Source organism: Pleurodeles waltl, chromosome 5, assembly GCF_031143425.1.
Source record: "Pleurodeles waltl isolate 20211129_DDA chromosome 5, aPleWal1.hap1.20221129, whole genome shotgun sequence".
In the NCBI taxonomy this organism is placed as follows: Eukaryota; Metazoa; Chordata; class Amphibia; order Caudata; family Salamandridae; genus Pleurodeles; species Pleurodeles waltl.
Genome location: NC_090444.1, coordinates 607,055,537 through 607,070,549, shown reverse-complemented (window position 1 = coordinate 607,070,549; position 15,013 = coordinate 607,055,537). Strand labels below are relative to the sequence as shown.

General features: G+C 43.6%; 1 protein-coding gene across 3 annotated transcripts in view; it reads left to right on the top strand.

Moving 5' to 3' along the window:
- Window positions 1-15,013, top strand: part of EFCAB2 (EF-hand calcium binding domain 2) — a 385,449-nt gene that overhangs the window by 271,481 nt on the left and 98,955 nt on the right. For all 3 annotated transcript variants that reach the window (XM_069234448.1, XM_069234450.1, XM_069234449.1), the window contains exon 3: window positions 3,890-3,962. In XM_069234448.1, the coding sequence (XP_069090549.1) occupies window positions 3,890-3,962 (73 nt within the window). The remainder of the gene's footprint in view (window positions 1-3,889; window positions 3,963-15,013) is intronic.

The following is a 15,013-nucleotide window of genomic DNA, read 5'->3' as shown; positions in this document are numbered from 1 at the left end:
GGAGATAAAGTTTAGCGACATCAGCCCTTCAGCCATCCCTCTATGTCAAAATATTAGAACACATTTTGGACTCCCAACTTTGAATCACCTACATTGACCACTTCCAATTTGCATTGGGATAAACACTCTACTGAATATGCAGCGCCTTAACTTAATATTGTGTGACCCTTGTGCACAGTCTTGCATGCAATAACCTTACTTACATTATACCTAGGTTTACCATTGCCAAAATGACAATTCACATTATATACAAAACCTGGAACGGAGTCTGCATTATCCTCACCTTAAAGAAGGCAACTCCTAGTCCTACCTGCTTCTGTGAACTGGCAGAACTTAAGTCAACACAGTGTCTGCTTACCTCATCAAAGATGCACAATAATCTATGCAGCGGTGGTAGGCGGTATTCTGGCAGCAGCAGTTGTTTGAAGAAAAATGAGACTCCTATCTGGCCTGCCAACTGTTGTAGGGAAACTGAAAAAAATAAAAAACAGGACTCCACTTGGCAAGGCAAAAACAGGTTTACTGTCATGGCAGGGAGAGTAGCTATCCCCACACAGGTAAACAGCGGGTCTCAAATGGCTTTTCACAGACAGACCCTCAAATAGTTACATCAACAATGTTTTTACAAAAAGTCAAATAATAGGTTCCCCAACAAGTACATATTTCTTACTAGAAAATCACATCACCTGTGTCCTCAAACTCCTAACCTTTTCTCTACACATTCTTCATTGTAATTCTAACAATCCTTAACAAACCATTTAATTTCATCTTTCATATGCATGTGTGTTTTACTGCTGTGCTCCCAAGACTTCTTATTAGATTCTGTGAGTACTTGGCTAACCCTGCCTCCTGCTCACATTCTTTCAGTCACGTTTTCAATTTACTAAGAACCAAGAACTAAGATCATGTGCTTGGGTGCTGTGGCCATAAATTCCTCTAAGCTTGCAAACTCAGTTTTTTCTTTAACTAAGACCTTTCTGATCATGCACTCTATTTTCCAATGAAATCTTCACCTGTCTTGCATCATTGTGGAACTTAGGCCTACTCTGTTCTTTCACCACGTATAACTGTGTGACACTCTCTTTTAATGTCTGTGATGCAACTTCCTCACATTTCATTTCCTCTCTAACAGCTCCTTCCCTTTCCCAGTGGGCACGTTGCCCTACAGATACTTCAAGGCAGGGTGAGAGCTTCTTCCTTCCATGTCAAACTCCAGGAAATGTCCCTTCACCTCTGGGAAGCTGTCTGCCATGAAGACACCAGTTCTGGCTGCACAGGAGTCCTCTGAGTGCTCTGTGGAGCACTCCCTTCCATCTGCAAAGAAAGCTTGGAACTTGAACAAGTGGGTCAGTGGCTCCCACTTTTATACAGTCAGACAGGGGGTGTGAATTTTCTGTATGTTCTTTACAGAACAGGTTTTGGTCAGTTCTTCTTTCATTTGGTTTGTGCAAAGTAATGCTCCATATAGCAGGGTAGTTTCCAGGTGGAAACACCTGCAACAGATGCACAAAGAGGGTTAGCTTTCTGCATCTGGCTACCAAGAGACAAACTGAACTGTGATCAGGAAAGCGATGAAAGTCTGGCTTCACCTAAAGGACCCATCACGTTCTGAACAACAGAGACTGCAGCCCACCCATTCACCGCAACCATCTACCAAGGGACAGTGTTCAGGAAGACTAATCAGTAGATCCTCTCAGTAACAGAACATAATTTAATTACTCTTTTCCCCTCTAGTGTCTAGGTTGAATCCTCCTTCCAGGTTCAAGGATGTCAGAAATACACTTATACTGTCTGGGAAAACATCCTTACTGCCATTTTGTGCACATGAACAGGCCAAGGGCTTCCAAGAAGGAACCAGCAGGCCTTCATGACTCTGGTTCACTCATACACACAATGTATGTGCCACATAGGCTCACACATAATATACACTTGGGGTGTTAGCGCTCTGATCTGGGTTAGCGTATAGAAGCAGAATGTTATGTGAATGGGCCAGGAGGCTCCCAAACCAGTCACACAGATAGAAAGGTCTGGTCACAACTACAGCCTTGTGGAACCCTGCCTAGCTACAGCTTAGATTATTTTAGGAAACAGAAATGTGACTAAGTGTCTGATTTAGACACAGGAAGATGGGGTATCCAATCACAAACATAACAGATATCCTGTCTGCCTTATTACAAGTGCGGTAGGATATAATGCACTTGTAATACGACGGGCAAGATAACCGTCATGTTTGTGATATTGTAACCAGTCTGCCAAACTCCAAACCAGCCCCTAAGTCTAAAGGTAAAGGCTTGGAACAGCAGGAGGCTTCAAAAGGGGCAAAGCAAACTAGGCATCCATGAAATTCAGCTTGGTCTCCCTTAGAGCTTTTGGCAGTAATACCAGTGGCCTCAACCGGAGCTCATCAACCACATATCCAACTTTAAAGAATTTGCCGGCTTCTGCCTTGGACAATCTTCCTCTGGAGTAATCAGACATCCAAAAAGTAGACTAAGTAAGGAGGCACAGATCTTGACTAGGATGACTTGCTTGGGTGTATCTGACCTCTGCTCCATCGTGGACCGCCTGAAATCATACATAGGTCCTGATCTGCCTCAAGCTGATATTTTTCAATAGCACTCTGCTTTCTCTATGCACTTATTGCTTTAAAACTTAAAAAAAGTTAACCTTGGTTCACCTTGTTCACTTTTTAACGTCTTATTCTAGATTAAATCTTTCTCTATTGTTATGAATGGGTTTAGACATTTCTTTGTGTTGTTTTCTGGACTTTGATGTTGTTGGCGCTGCATGAATATAACACCGATTTCTGCTGGAAATTGCCTGCTGCTTGTCCCATTATTACCCGGGATTGAGCAGAGTGCCACTGATACTTGTGTTGAAACCTAATGACAGTGTGTTTATTAAGTTGATAAAGGTTCCTCATTGCCACTGCTTTACTGTCAAAAGTCAAAACTGCCAGACATAAAGTTCCTCAGAAACTTGAATGGCATTTGAGTGTAAAAAAGAGATAATGTAATGAAAAAAATTGAGTAGGACAGTAGCATGCTTAGATTTGGTAGTTCTCATTTTGTTCAGCCATTGCCCATCTGTTCTCTGACCTGTGAGCCTTGTGAAAGCACCTTTTTATATATGTCTCTAAAGGTTTGCTTTTATTCTAGTCCTCGCTGCCTGGTCCATTCTCATTCTCCCTCCTATTACCCATAAACTCTGTTCTCACCTTTAACAAAAGGCCTTTTCAGATTGGAAGCCAAGTACGTGTAATTTTTTCTTTTAGACAAAATCTAATTCTGTCACTCTGAATGCCAGGCCCAGCCAGCAAAATGTTTTGAGGCTTTGGACACTGCAGCTCAGGTCTTCCCAGGGAGTTAAGCCTTTACTTGCCTTATTTTCATCCAGTGCCTCTGGCCTTGGGACGCTTAAGGATTTTTAACGGAAAATTCATGCTATCCTCTGCTATATCGAAGCTGGTTGCAATGTCTTGGGCTACCTTTCCTTATTCCTGGGCAATTGGCCCCATCCTGCAGAACTTTGATATGGCATGGTAGCACAAACTGCTTCTGTCAGCTTTTCAATGTTGAAGGCTGTTGTCTTTCCACCTAGTAACTTTGTGCCCTTAACTTTGACTAGAAATGTCTTGGTGGCAGCGGTATTACCCTGTTCAGTCTACTGGGCACACCAGCTCTCACCTGCTGCTGAAGAGTGGAGCCTTTGTCTGCCTTGTTCATCCAGGAACAGTGGTGAAAGACCTCTGATGACAAAATCACAGAAATAATAAAAATATGAGTCACTTAAGCTCGAATCATTAAATGATTTGGTGTATTCAGACATTCCCTGAAATGTCAAATGTCGGGATTACATGCAGACTAATAGAATGTTTACTTTTTTCCAGAGAGATCGGTACAATAGTTCGGTCACTGGGATGCTGTCCAACTGAAGGAGAACTCCATGACATGCTTGCTGAAGTAAGGACAAAGTTTCTTTTGGTCTATTTCTTGAATAATTTTCTGTTTAGTCTCCAGCTCTATTGCAGAACTGCATTGCTTTGTGCAAGTGCGTGCAGACGATGGGCATGAGCACTCATTGCTGGGATCAGGACTTATTTTTTATCCTTAGACTTTGACTCCGAGCGAGAGAAACAGGTAGAAATGGGAAAAAGAAGGGGATGAAATCGAGGAAAACAGTGACAAAGAAAAAAAGTAGGGACAAGAGAAGTTGCAACAGTGAGATAAAGGGACAAGAAGTGTACAAAGTTGGCTTATGCTATTCAACAATCACAGCATTTAGCAGCACCGGAGGCAAGCTCCTAAAAAAAATGTAGGTCCCTAAACGTACTTTATTTAAAACAAGTTAAGCATTGGTGTTTAGTCTGAAGGTTTTTCTTTGTTCTGAACTAACTAAAGTATGGCTGTGCTGTTAAAAGACTTTGGGATGGGTGAATTAAGAGGTCAACTTGCATTCTCTGGTATTTGCAAAAGTATTTTAAAATCTGATATATTTTTACAGTAAGAAGGTAGTATATCTAATTTGTAAAATAAAGACATTAATCTTGCCTTTCAAGATAGGCCACACTTGGGATTGACACTGCCGTGTATGTACTACTGGCGATCTTTATTTCCTTGTACTGGCACACTCTTGGCCTTATTACGAAATGCCTAGCTCCCGCATTTTAATTTTGGGTGGGATTGCCCAGTATTATTTTGTTTATGTTTTGCATTTTCACCAATCTATTTCAACTTACTCCTATTTTACTACTAGTTCTTACTTGTGAGGAAGCTTGTCAGTGGAAGAGGGATTGCTGGACCCCAGTTAGCACTTTTTCTTTGCCGATTGGTTATTACTCGACGACGCCATCTATGATAGGCTATTAAGTGGACCATCACCGCAAAAACGCGTTCGCACAGATGCCTATAGGCCACACTTGGGATTGACACTGTTGTGTATGTACCGCTGACTAACTTTATTTCCCTGTAGCGACACAATCGCGGCCAAATTGGAAGATGCCTGACTCCCACCTTCGCCAGATTTCTCGGCGGGATTGCCCAGTTTTATTCAGGTTATGTTTTGCATTCTACCCATTTATTTTACCTTACTTCTATTTTACCAGTAGTTCTTAGCTGTGGGGAAGCCTGCCAGGCGAACAGAGGTTACTGGATCCCAATTAGCACTTTTTCTTTGCCCAATGGTTATTTCTTAGCCACACCCTCTATAACGGGCTACTTAGTGGGCCAGGGAGCGTGTCCGCACATCGGCCTATAGGCCACACTTGGAACTGACACTGCTGTGTATATACTGCTGGTGAACTTTACTTCCTTGTAATGGCACATTCATGGCCATATTTGGAGGTGCCTGTCTTCCGCCTTTTAAGTTTGTTGCATTTCTGGGTAGAATTGCCCACTTTTATTTAGTTTATGGTTTGCATTTTCACCCATCTATTTAAGCTCATTCTTATTATACCAGTAATTCTTACCTGTGGGTGAGCCTGCCAGGGGAATAGGGGCTGCCAGACCCCAGTTAGTGCTTTTTCTTTGCCCATTGGTTATTACTTGGCCAAGTCCTCTATGACGGGCTTCGTAGTGGGCCGGAGAGCGCGTCCGTGCAGCAGCCTGTAGGCCACCCTTGAGAATGACACTTCCATGTATGTGCCGTTGGCGATCTTTATTTCCTTGGATTGGTACACTTGTAGGCATATTGGGAGGGGCCTGGCTTCCGCCTTTTAAGTTCGCCAGATTTTTGGGCAGGATTGCACAGTTTTATTTAGGTTATGTTTTGCATTTACACCCATTTATTTTAGCTTAATCTTATTTTACCAGTAGTTCTTAACTGTGGGGGAGCCTACTGGGGAAACCGGGGTTGCTGGACCCCAGTTAGCACTTTTTCTATGCCCATTGGTTATTACCCGGCCACACCCTCTGCGATAGGCTACTTAGTGGGCCGGAGAGAGCGTCCGCTAAGGAACCTATAGGCCACACTTGGGATTGACACTGCCGTGTATGTACTGCTGGCGATCTTTATTTCCTTGTATTGGCACACTCGTGGCCATATTGGGAGGTGCCTGGCCCCCCTCTTTTAATTTGGCCAGATTTCTGGGCAGGATTGCCCAGTTTTATTTAGTTTATTTTTTGCATTTTCACCCATTTATTTTAGCTTAGTCTTATTTTACCAGTAGTTCTTATCTGTGGGGAAATCTACGGCGGGAATATGGGTTGCTGGACCCAGTTAGCACTTTTTCTTTGCCCATTGGTTATTACTCGGTCATGACCTCTATGACGGGCTACTTAGTGGGCCAGAGATCATGTCCACACAGCAGCCTATAGTCCATCCTTGGGAATGAAACTGCTGTGTATGTGCCGCTGGCGATCTTTATTTCCTTGTATTGGCACACTCGTGGCCATATTGGGAGGTGCCTGGCTCCCGCCTTTTAAATTTGCCAGATTTCTGGGTGGGATTGCTAAATTTTATTTAGTTTATGTTTTGCATTTCCACCAATTTATTTTAGCTTACTCTTATTTTACCAGTAGTCCTTAACTGTGGGGGAGCCTGCCAGGGGAACAGAGGTTGCTGGACCACAGTTAGCGCGTTTTCTTTGCCCATGGTAGATTAGTCAGCCACACCCTCTATGGTGGGTGACTAAGAAGGCCGTAAAGCACTTCTGCACAGAGACCTGTAGGCTACGATTGGGAATGACACTGCTGTGTATGTACTTCTGGCAATCTTTATTTCCTTGTATTGGCACACTCGTGGCCATATTGGGAGGGGCCTGGCTCCCGCCTTTTAACTTCGCCAGATTTCTGGTCGGGATTGCACAGTTTTATTTAGTTTATGTTTTGCATTTTCACCCATTTATGTGAGCTTATTTTTATTTTACCAGTAGTCCTTACCTATGGAGGAGCCTGCCAGGGGAATAGGAATAGCTGGACCCCAGGAAGTGCTTTTTCTTTGCCCGTTGATTATTACTCTGCTCCACCCTCCATGACAGACTACTTAGTGGGCCAGGGAATGTGTCTGCTCATCGCCCCCTAGGATACACTTGGGATTGACACTGCCGTGTATGTACTGCTGGCAATCTTTATTTCCTTGTCTTGGCACACGAGTGGCCATATTGGGAGGTGCCTGGCTCCCGTCTTTTAACTTCGCCGCATTTCTGGGTGGGATTGCCCAGTTTTATTTAGTTTATTTTTTTAATTTTCACCCATTTATTTTAGCTTACTCTAATTTTACCAGTAGTTCTTATCTGTGGGGGAGCCTACTGGGGAATATGGGCTGCTGGACCCCAGTTAGCACTTTTTCTTTGCCCATTGGTTATTACTCGTCCACGCCCTCTATGACGGGCTACTTAGTGGGCCGGAGAGCGCGTCCGTGCAGCAGCCTATAGGGCACCCTTCGGAATGACACTGCTGTGTATGTGCCGCTGGCGATCTTTATTTCCTTATAAAGGCACACCCAAGGCCATATTGGGAGGTGCCTGGATCTCTGCTTTTAAGTTTGCCAGATTTCTTGGCAGGATTGCCCAGTTTTATTTAGTTTATGTTTTGCATTATCACCTATGTATTTTAACTTACTCTTACTTTACCAGTAGTTATTAACTGTGGGGGAGCCTGCCAGGGGAACAGGGGTTGCTGCAACCAGAGTTAGTGCATTTTCTTTGCCCATAGTTTATTTCTTGGCCACATCCTCTATTATGGGCTACTAAGTTGGCCAGAAGGTGCATCTGCACAGCAGCCTATAGTCCATCCTTGGGAATGACACTGCCATGTAATTGCTGCTGGTGATCTTTTTTTCCTTGTATTGGCACAGTTGTGGCCTCATTCGGAGTTGCCTGGCTCCCGCCTTTTAACTTCGACAGATTTCTGGGCAGGATTGCCCAGTTTTATTTAGTTTATGTTTTGCACTTTCACCTATTTATTTTAGCTTACTCCAATTTTACAAGCAGTCCTTAACTATGGGGGAACCTACCGGGGGAACAGGGGTTGCTGGACTCCAGTTAGCACTTTTTCTTTGCCCAGTGGCTACACCCTCTATGACATGCCACTTATAGTGGGCCAGAGAGCGTGTCCACAGAGCAACCTATAGGCCATACTTGGGATTGACGCTGCCATGTATGTACTGCTGGCGATCTTTATTTCTTTGTATTGGCACACTCGTGACAACATTGGGAGGTGCCTGGCTCTTGCCTTTTAACTTCCCCAGATTTCTAGGCGGGATGGGCAAGTTTTATTTAGTTTATGGTTTGCATTATCACCCATCTGTTTTAACTTACTCTTACTTTACCAGTAGTTCTTACCTGTGGGTGAGCCTTCCAAGGGAGCAGCAGTTGCTGGACCAAAGTTAGCTAATTTTCTTTGTCCATTGTTTATTACTCAGCCACACCTTCTATGATGGGACTCTAAGTAGGACGGAAAGCGCGTCCGCACAGCGGCCTATAGGCCACACTTGGGAAATACACTGCTCTGTATGTACCGTTGGCGATCTTTATTTCCTTGTATTGGCACACTCATGACCATATTGGGAGGTGCCTGGCTCCCGCCTTTTAACTTCGCCAGATTTCTGTGCTGGAATATCCAGTATTATTTAGTTTCTGTTTTGCATTATCACCCATGTGTCTTACTCTTACTCTTACCTTACCAATAGTTCCTTCCTGTAGAGAAGCCTGCCAGGAGAACAGAGTTTGCTGGACCACAGTTAGCGCATTTTCTTTGCCCATAGTTTATTTCTCGGCCACATCCTCTATCATGGGCTACTAAGTTGGCCAGAAGGTGCATCTGCACAGCAGCCTATAGTCCATTATTGGGAATGACACTGCCATGTATGTGCCACTGGCGATCTTTATTTCCTTGTCTTGGCACAGTCGTGGCCTCATTGGGAGGTGCCTGGCTCCTGCCTTTTAACTTCGCTAGATTTGTGGCCAGGATTGCCCAGTTTTTTTGTTGTTTTTTTTTGCATTTTTACCCATGTATTTTAACTTACTCTTACTTAACCAGTAGTTCTTACCTGTGGGGGAGCCTGATAGGGGAATGGAGGTTGCTGAACCCCAGAAAGCTCTTTTTCTTTGCCCTTGATTATTACTCTGCTACTCCCACTGTGACAGACTTCTTAGTGGGCCAGGGAGCGTGTCTGCACATCGGCCTTTAGGCCACACTTTGGATTGACACTGCTGTGTATGTACTGCTGGTGATCTTTATTTCCTTGTATTTGCACACTAGTGGCCATATTGGGATGTGCCTGGCTCCCTTCTTTTAACTTCGCTGCATTTTTGGGTGGTATTGCCCAGTTTTATTTAGTTTATGTTTTGCATTAATACCCATCTATTTTAACTTCTTCTTATTTTACCAATAGTTCTTACCTGTAGGGGAGCCTGCTGGGGGAACAGGGGTTGCAAGACCCCAGTTAGTGCTTTTTCTTGGCCCATTGGTTATCCCCCGGCCTCGCTCTCTATGTCGGGCTGCTTAGTGAGTTGGGGAGGTCTTCCGCACAGCGATCTATAGGCCACACTTGGGGTTGAAACTGCTGTGTATGTACCTCTGTTGATCTTTATTTCCTTGTATTGGCACATTGGTGGCCATATTGGGAAGTGCCTGGCTCCCGCCTTTTAACTTTGCCGCATTTCTGGGTGGGATTGCCCAGTTTTATTTAGTGTATGTTTTGCATTTCTTCCCATTTATTTGAGCTTACTCTTATTTTACCAGTAGTTCTTATCTGTGGTGGAAGCCTGCTGGGGTATCAGGGGTTGCCTGACCTTAGTTAGCGCTTTTTCTTTGGGCATTGTTTATTACTCTGCCACACCCTGTATGATGTGCTGCTTTGTGGGCTGGGAAGTGCGTCTGCACACTGATGTATAGGCCAAACTTGGGATTGACCCTGCCATGTATGGACTGCTGGTGATCTTTATTTCCTTGTCTTGGCACGCTCATGGCCATATTGGGAGTTGCCTGGCTCCTGCCTTTTAACTTTGCCAGATGTCTGGGCAGGATTGCCTTTGCCCATTGGTTATTACTCAGCCACACCCTCTATGACGGGCTACTTAGTTCGCGGGCGAGTTCGTCTGTACAGCGGACGCAAGCAGCAGGTGCACCAAAGGCGAGTTTGCCTGTGCCCGGACTGTGCGGTGTGCCAGAATCCCTGGAGAGGGTGGTGTACTCAAGGAAATCGCTTCTCGACCTTGGAGAACCCAGTAAGTCGGTTAGTCATGTAATTAGTTGTATTGTTTTTAACTGTGTCTCCCATTCTAGCCAATTAAATTGTTCTGGTTTTGGTTTCCGTACTAATTTAATACCAAGTCACTAATTTAATACCAAGTCCCGACCAACATGACACTTTTAGGCCCAAGGGACCCTATTTATCACCTTTGGTAAAGCATATTGAGGGGTCCTTATCCTGCATGCTATTAAACACCAGATCTTTAGGAAGACATTGCTATGAGTTTGCTCAACTAATAGACAGCCATGCCCCAGAAGTAGCATTTTTTACAAAGCATCGGGGCCAGAATTTAAAATAGTTATAACAGATGGCGATGATCTTCCCAGACATGACCGAATAGGAAAACGGGGTTGGAGAGTTGCTATAGTTCACCAGAGTAGCTTGAAAACAAGCTTAATACAATAGTTGACATGGAAGTAGAAGCTTTGTTGTTTACATTAAAATTAAACAATTAAGAATTTTGCACCAGCTTCCTACAGTACTGATATACACGCACCTAGCACCAGAATGAATTTTATCAATACACTGCAAAATCTGCTTGATTCATGTATGGAACACTCCAACTTTACACTATTGGGGGCCTTTAATTTTCATTTGGGCCTTACAGAGAGTTGGGAACCCTTTTACTTGGTTGACTGTTACAGTAGCTTTGATTTATGGCAAGTTGTCAAGGACCCCATTAACAAGTCCAATCACATTTTAAATGGTATGTATACTACTAACATGACCTTACCATTGACAAGGTTTTGTCTTTGATATGAACAGGTCGTAAGGCTGTATTTTTCAGTCTAATGGGTGCTAACTCAAGTCCTACAGTCACTGGCAAACCATGGATAGTGAGACCCTTGCTGAAGGTAGGCAAATCCAAGCTTGAACGGGCCTTACTAGAAGACATTCGTCTAATAAATGGTGCAGATTATACCACCGCAGAGGATTACCTTTGCTGGATGAAGCGCCTGTTACCCTGCTTGCTCCAGCAAAGTAAAATAAAAAGCCACAAGAATTGTCCCACTGCTCCTTGGTACTCTCTGGAACTTAAGAAAATGAAACAAAAATGCTGTACTTTGGGGCGTAAATGGTGGAAAGCCTATGACTACATAACCATACTGTCTTATAAAGCAGCCTGTGATGAGTATGAAGCGCCAATTATAACTATAAAATCAAAACAATATACAAAGAAGATAAGTTGTGCTAAAACTTCAACAGCTGAATTATTCAAAACTATGACTTGTCTCTCAAAACAAAAGCTTCTCTTTCGATCAAGATTTCTCCAACGAACTAGCAGATTTCTTTCATGCTAAACTCAATTGTGTTTTTGAATCATTTGTGGCTGGCTCAGGGGAAACTGATCCCAGCATCCATACAAGCTCTAGGTTAGGTAAATCCCTCTCCTGCAATAAGGAAACCGGGAACATCAGGGGCCAACAAAACTTCATTGGCTTAACAGTAGATAAAATCAACAAATTGCAGGAAATTACTAAATCGGGTTCTGCTGCAGACCCATGTTCACCATATGTGTTAGACACTGTTTCTAACATCACAGCACTACATCTGACTGAACTCTTAAATAACCTATTGGACGTCTGCTACTTTCTCACAATTTTGCCCATTCGAAAAAAAAACTTCAACGGACTGTTTTATAGTTAGAAACTATTGGTGTCTCTCTAGGCTACCTTTTCTGGCCAAAATAGTGGAAAAGCCCTAAAAGAAATCCTCATTACTTATTTGCACTCCCATGATCTTGATCCAGCACAGAATGGTTTCTGTTCCAAACATAGGACTGAGTCGGCACTTCTCTGTGCAACTGAGGAAATGCAAAAGGTGGTAGATAATGGCGCTAAGGCTGCGCTGGTTCTTTCAGATCTCTCAGCCGCCTTTGGCATGGTAAATCATTATGTTTTGATCAACTAGCTGGTAGGTATTGGGATACGAGGTGTAGCACTTGAAATGTTCAGCTTCTTCGTATCTAACTGGGAACAGAGAGTTGAGATGGGTGGTTTTAATTCCATTCCCTTCACCCTTCCCTGCGGAGTTCCCCGGGGACCCCCTGTCACCGATACTGTTTAATAACTATTACTCCTCTTATGAAGCTTATTCAGTCGTATAGCTTTGTGATTATCTCATATGCAGATGACACTCAGATAGTTGTGTCCTCATCCATGGTGGCTACCAATTTTAAATGCTGCCAGAGACAGGGCTCAATGTGCTTGAGGGAAAGCTGTCGAAATTGAATTCTGAGAAAATGAGGTATTACTGTTTGGAAATGATCTGGATTTTTCAAATATCTGTTGGTGGCCGGATAATCTTGGGCCTCTTACTGTCCCTGTCAGCAAAGCTAGAAACTTGGGGGTGCTATTTGATGATCAATTGGGATTCTGTGGCCAGATTAATTCCATTACCTCTTCTTGTTTCTACTTAATTAATTCCTTGAAAAAGATTTTTACTTTTGGTCCAGATGATATGCAAAAGATGGTTGTCTTAGCCCATTTACTATCAAGAATCAATTATTGCAAATCTTTGTATTTGGGCTTGAGTAAGAAATCACAAGTTAAACTGCAATCTCTACAAAAGTCAGCTGCACTGCTGATTTTTAAAATCCCTAAGTTCTGTCCCATCTCGGACAAAATCAAGGATCTGCACTGGTTGCCTTTCTTAGGCAGAATGAAGTTCAAGGCCTTGTGTATTACCTATTGAGCCTTGCATGGCAGTGGTTCTCAATTCTTACAAAACACAGCATAATCTGAGATATTCAGGTAGTAAATTGGCAGTTATACCTAAGATCAACAAAGCAAGATGGAAGGGGCAAAAGTTTTTAGTTCGTCGCTGGTAAAATCTTTCCTCGCTCCTCTGCTGGCCAGCACGCCCGCACCCAATCTGGGGCGCAAGCTCCTTCAACTCACAGTCCCAGCCACCGTGGTGAATGCACCAAAGCAGGTGCCTGCTTATGCCCCGGGGGCACTACACACAGCCTCTACAAAGGATGGAGAAAGGGTTCCAACTAGGCCTAACTGGTTCTAGGAGTGTCCCCTGTCTCCTCCAGCATATGCTCCAGACATCAATGGGGGGTAAACAAGCCCTTTGTGTGAGGCCTTTACAAATGCAGGTGTGACCTGCCACTTCCTCTTCCTCTCTCAGCCCAGGCAGACCATTCAATATGCAGATGCACCTCTGTGACACCTCCACCCTCCGTGTGTACAGGCTGTCTTAAGGCATGCACAAAGCCTGTCACTGTTCTCCAGACGTGGATTGGAATCAAGCTGCAAAACACCAGAATCATAAGCACAGGGAAATGCTCACTTTCGAGCAGTGGCATTTCTATAATGGTAATAAAAAATACACCTACACCAGTAAGCAGCATTTCTCACTACCATTACAACCATACCAAACATGCCTACGCTACCCCTCATAGATCAGACAATACCACCTAGATATAAGGTAGGGCATTTCCAATACAATCCTATGAGAAAGGCAGCACTCACAGCAGTGGGAAACCAAATAGGTTGTTTGTCACTGCCAGGACAGGCCTCACAACCATGTCCTGCCTTTTACATACATAGCAGCCTGCCCCTAAGGCTAGCTAGGGCCTACCTTAGGGGTGACATATGTAGTAAAAGCGGAGTTCCAGGCCTGGCAAGCAAATTTAGATGCCAGGTCCCTGTGGCAGTAAACTGTCCACGCAGGCCCTGCACTAGCAGGCCTGCGACAGGTTTGAAGGCTACTTCTGTGGGTGGCACAAGCTGCTGTGCAGGCCCACTAGTAGCATTTCATTTATGGGTCCTGGGTATAGGGATACTACTGTACAGGTAAATTACATGTGCTAATTACAAGGATGTGGAATTCCTATCACCTGACACATATTGTTTGGGGTCAAGGGCAACAAGTTTTCATGTTTATTTTGTCCTTGGGACAGGTAGGCCCAACCCCCTGCAGCACAAACCCTTTGGCTGCTAGTTTACACAGAAGGGAACTATCTGCAGTTGAGGTAATGTGTGCCCATATGTTAATGCTGTTCGAACTTGTATTTATAGTTCATTAATGAAAATCCTTCATTATTAGGGTGAGCACTATAAATAAACGTTTTAAGGTCACAGTGCACTATTGACAATGGTTCCAGTAAAAAGAAAAGTGTACACACGTTTGAAAAGTTTAGCAATATGACGCTAAGTATAATGCTCCTAGAATTCTCTCTGATTAGATGCAAATATTTGCAGAAGCTTATAAGCAAGAGGCATGATTTTTTGCTTTCAAAATAAAATGTTCAACCAAAAAAATGCAAGTAGGAAAAAAAATGTTTCGCTACAATGACGTTTTAGGTGCCATTTCTCTGAAGCGGTATTTAATAAAACGTGTTAATGCGTGTTAGTATTTCCAAAAAATATTCCTAATGGAAAATCAGTGTAACCATTTTTGACAAGATTATAGGAAGCATTAAAATAAACAAGCATTGGCAAAGCCAAACGATCCGACATATTTATGAGTCTTTTGGTTTTGTCAATGCATGTCTTGTTTTGACATGGCTTTTCTAACACTTTATTGTTGTAGGAGCTGTCAGCCCTCACCATTGTAACAAACACTGGAAAAAATAAAAAAGCTTTTGTTCTCCAAAAGCACACATTGCCACCAGTGGAGTAACAAGTGCCCTACAGCCCTCCTACAGGGTGCCCCCTCAGCAAAGCACCTACCCTGAGTGAGTCTGGAGGGGGGCTGCTCTATATTCTTGTGGGGGGCCCCCTCCATATTCTTTGCAAGGGGGGCCCTCCATATTCTTTGCAGAGTGGGGGGCTCCAGTTTTGTTATGCCACTGATTGCCACAGTAGTT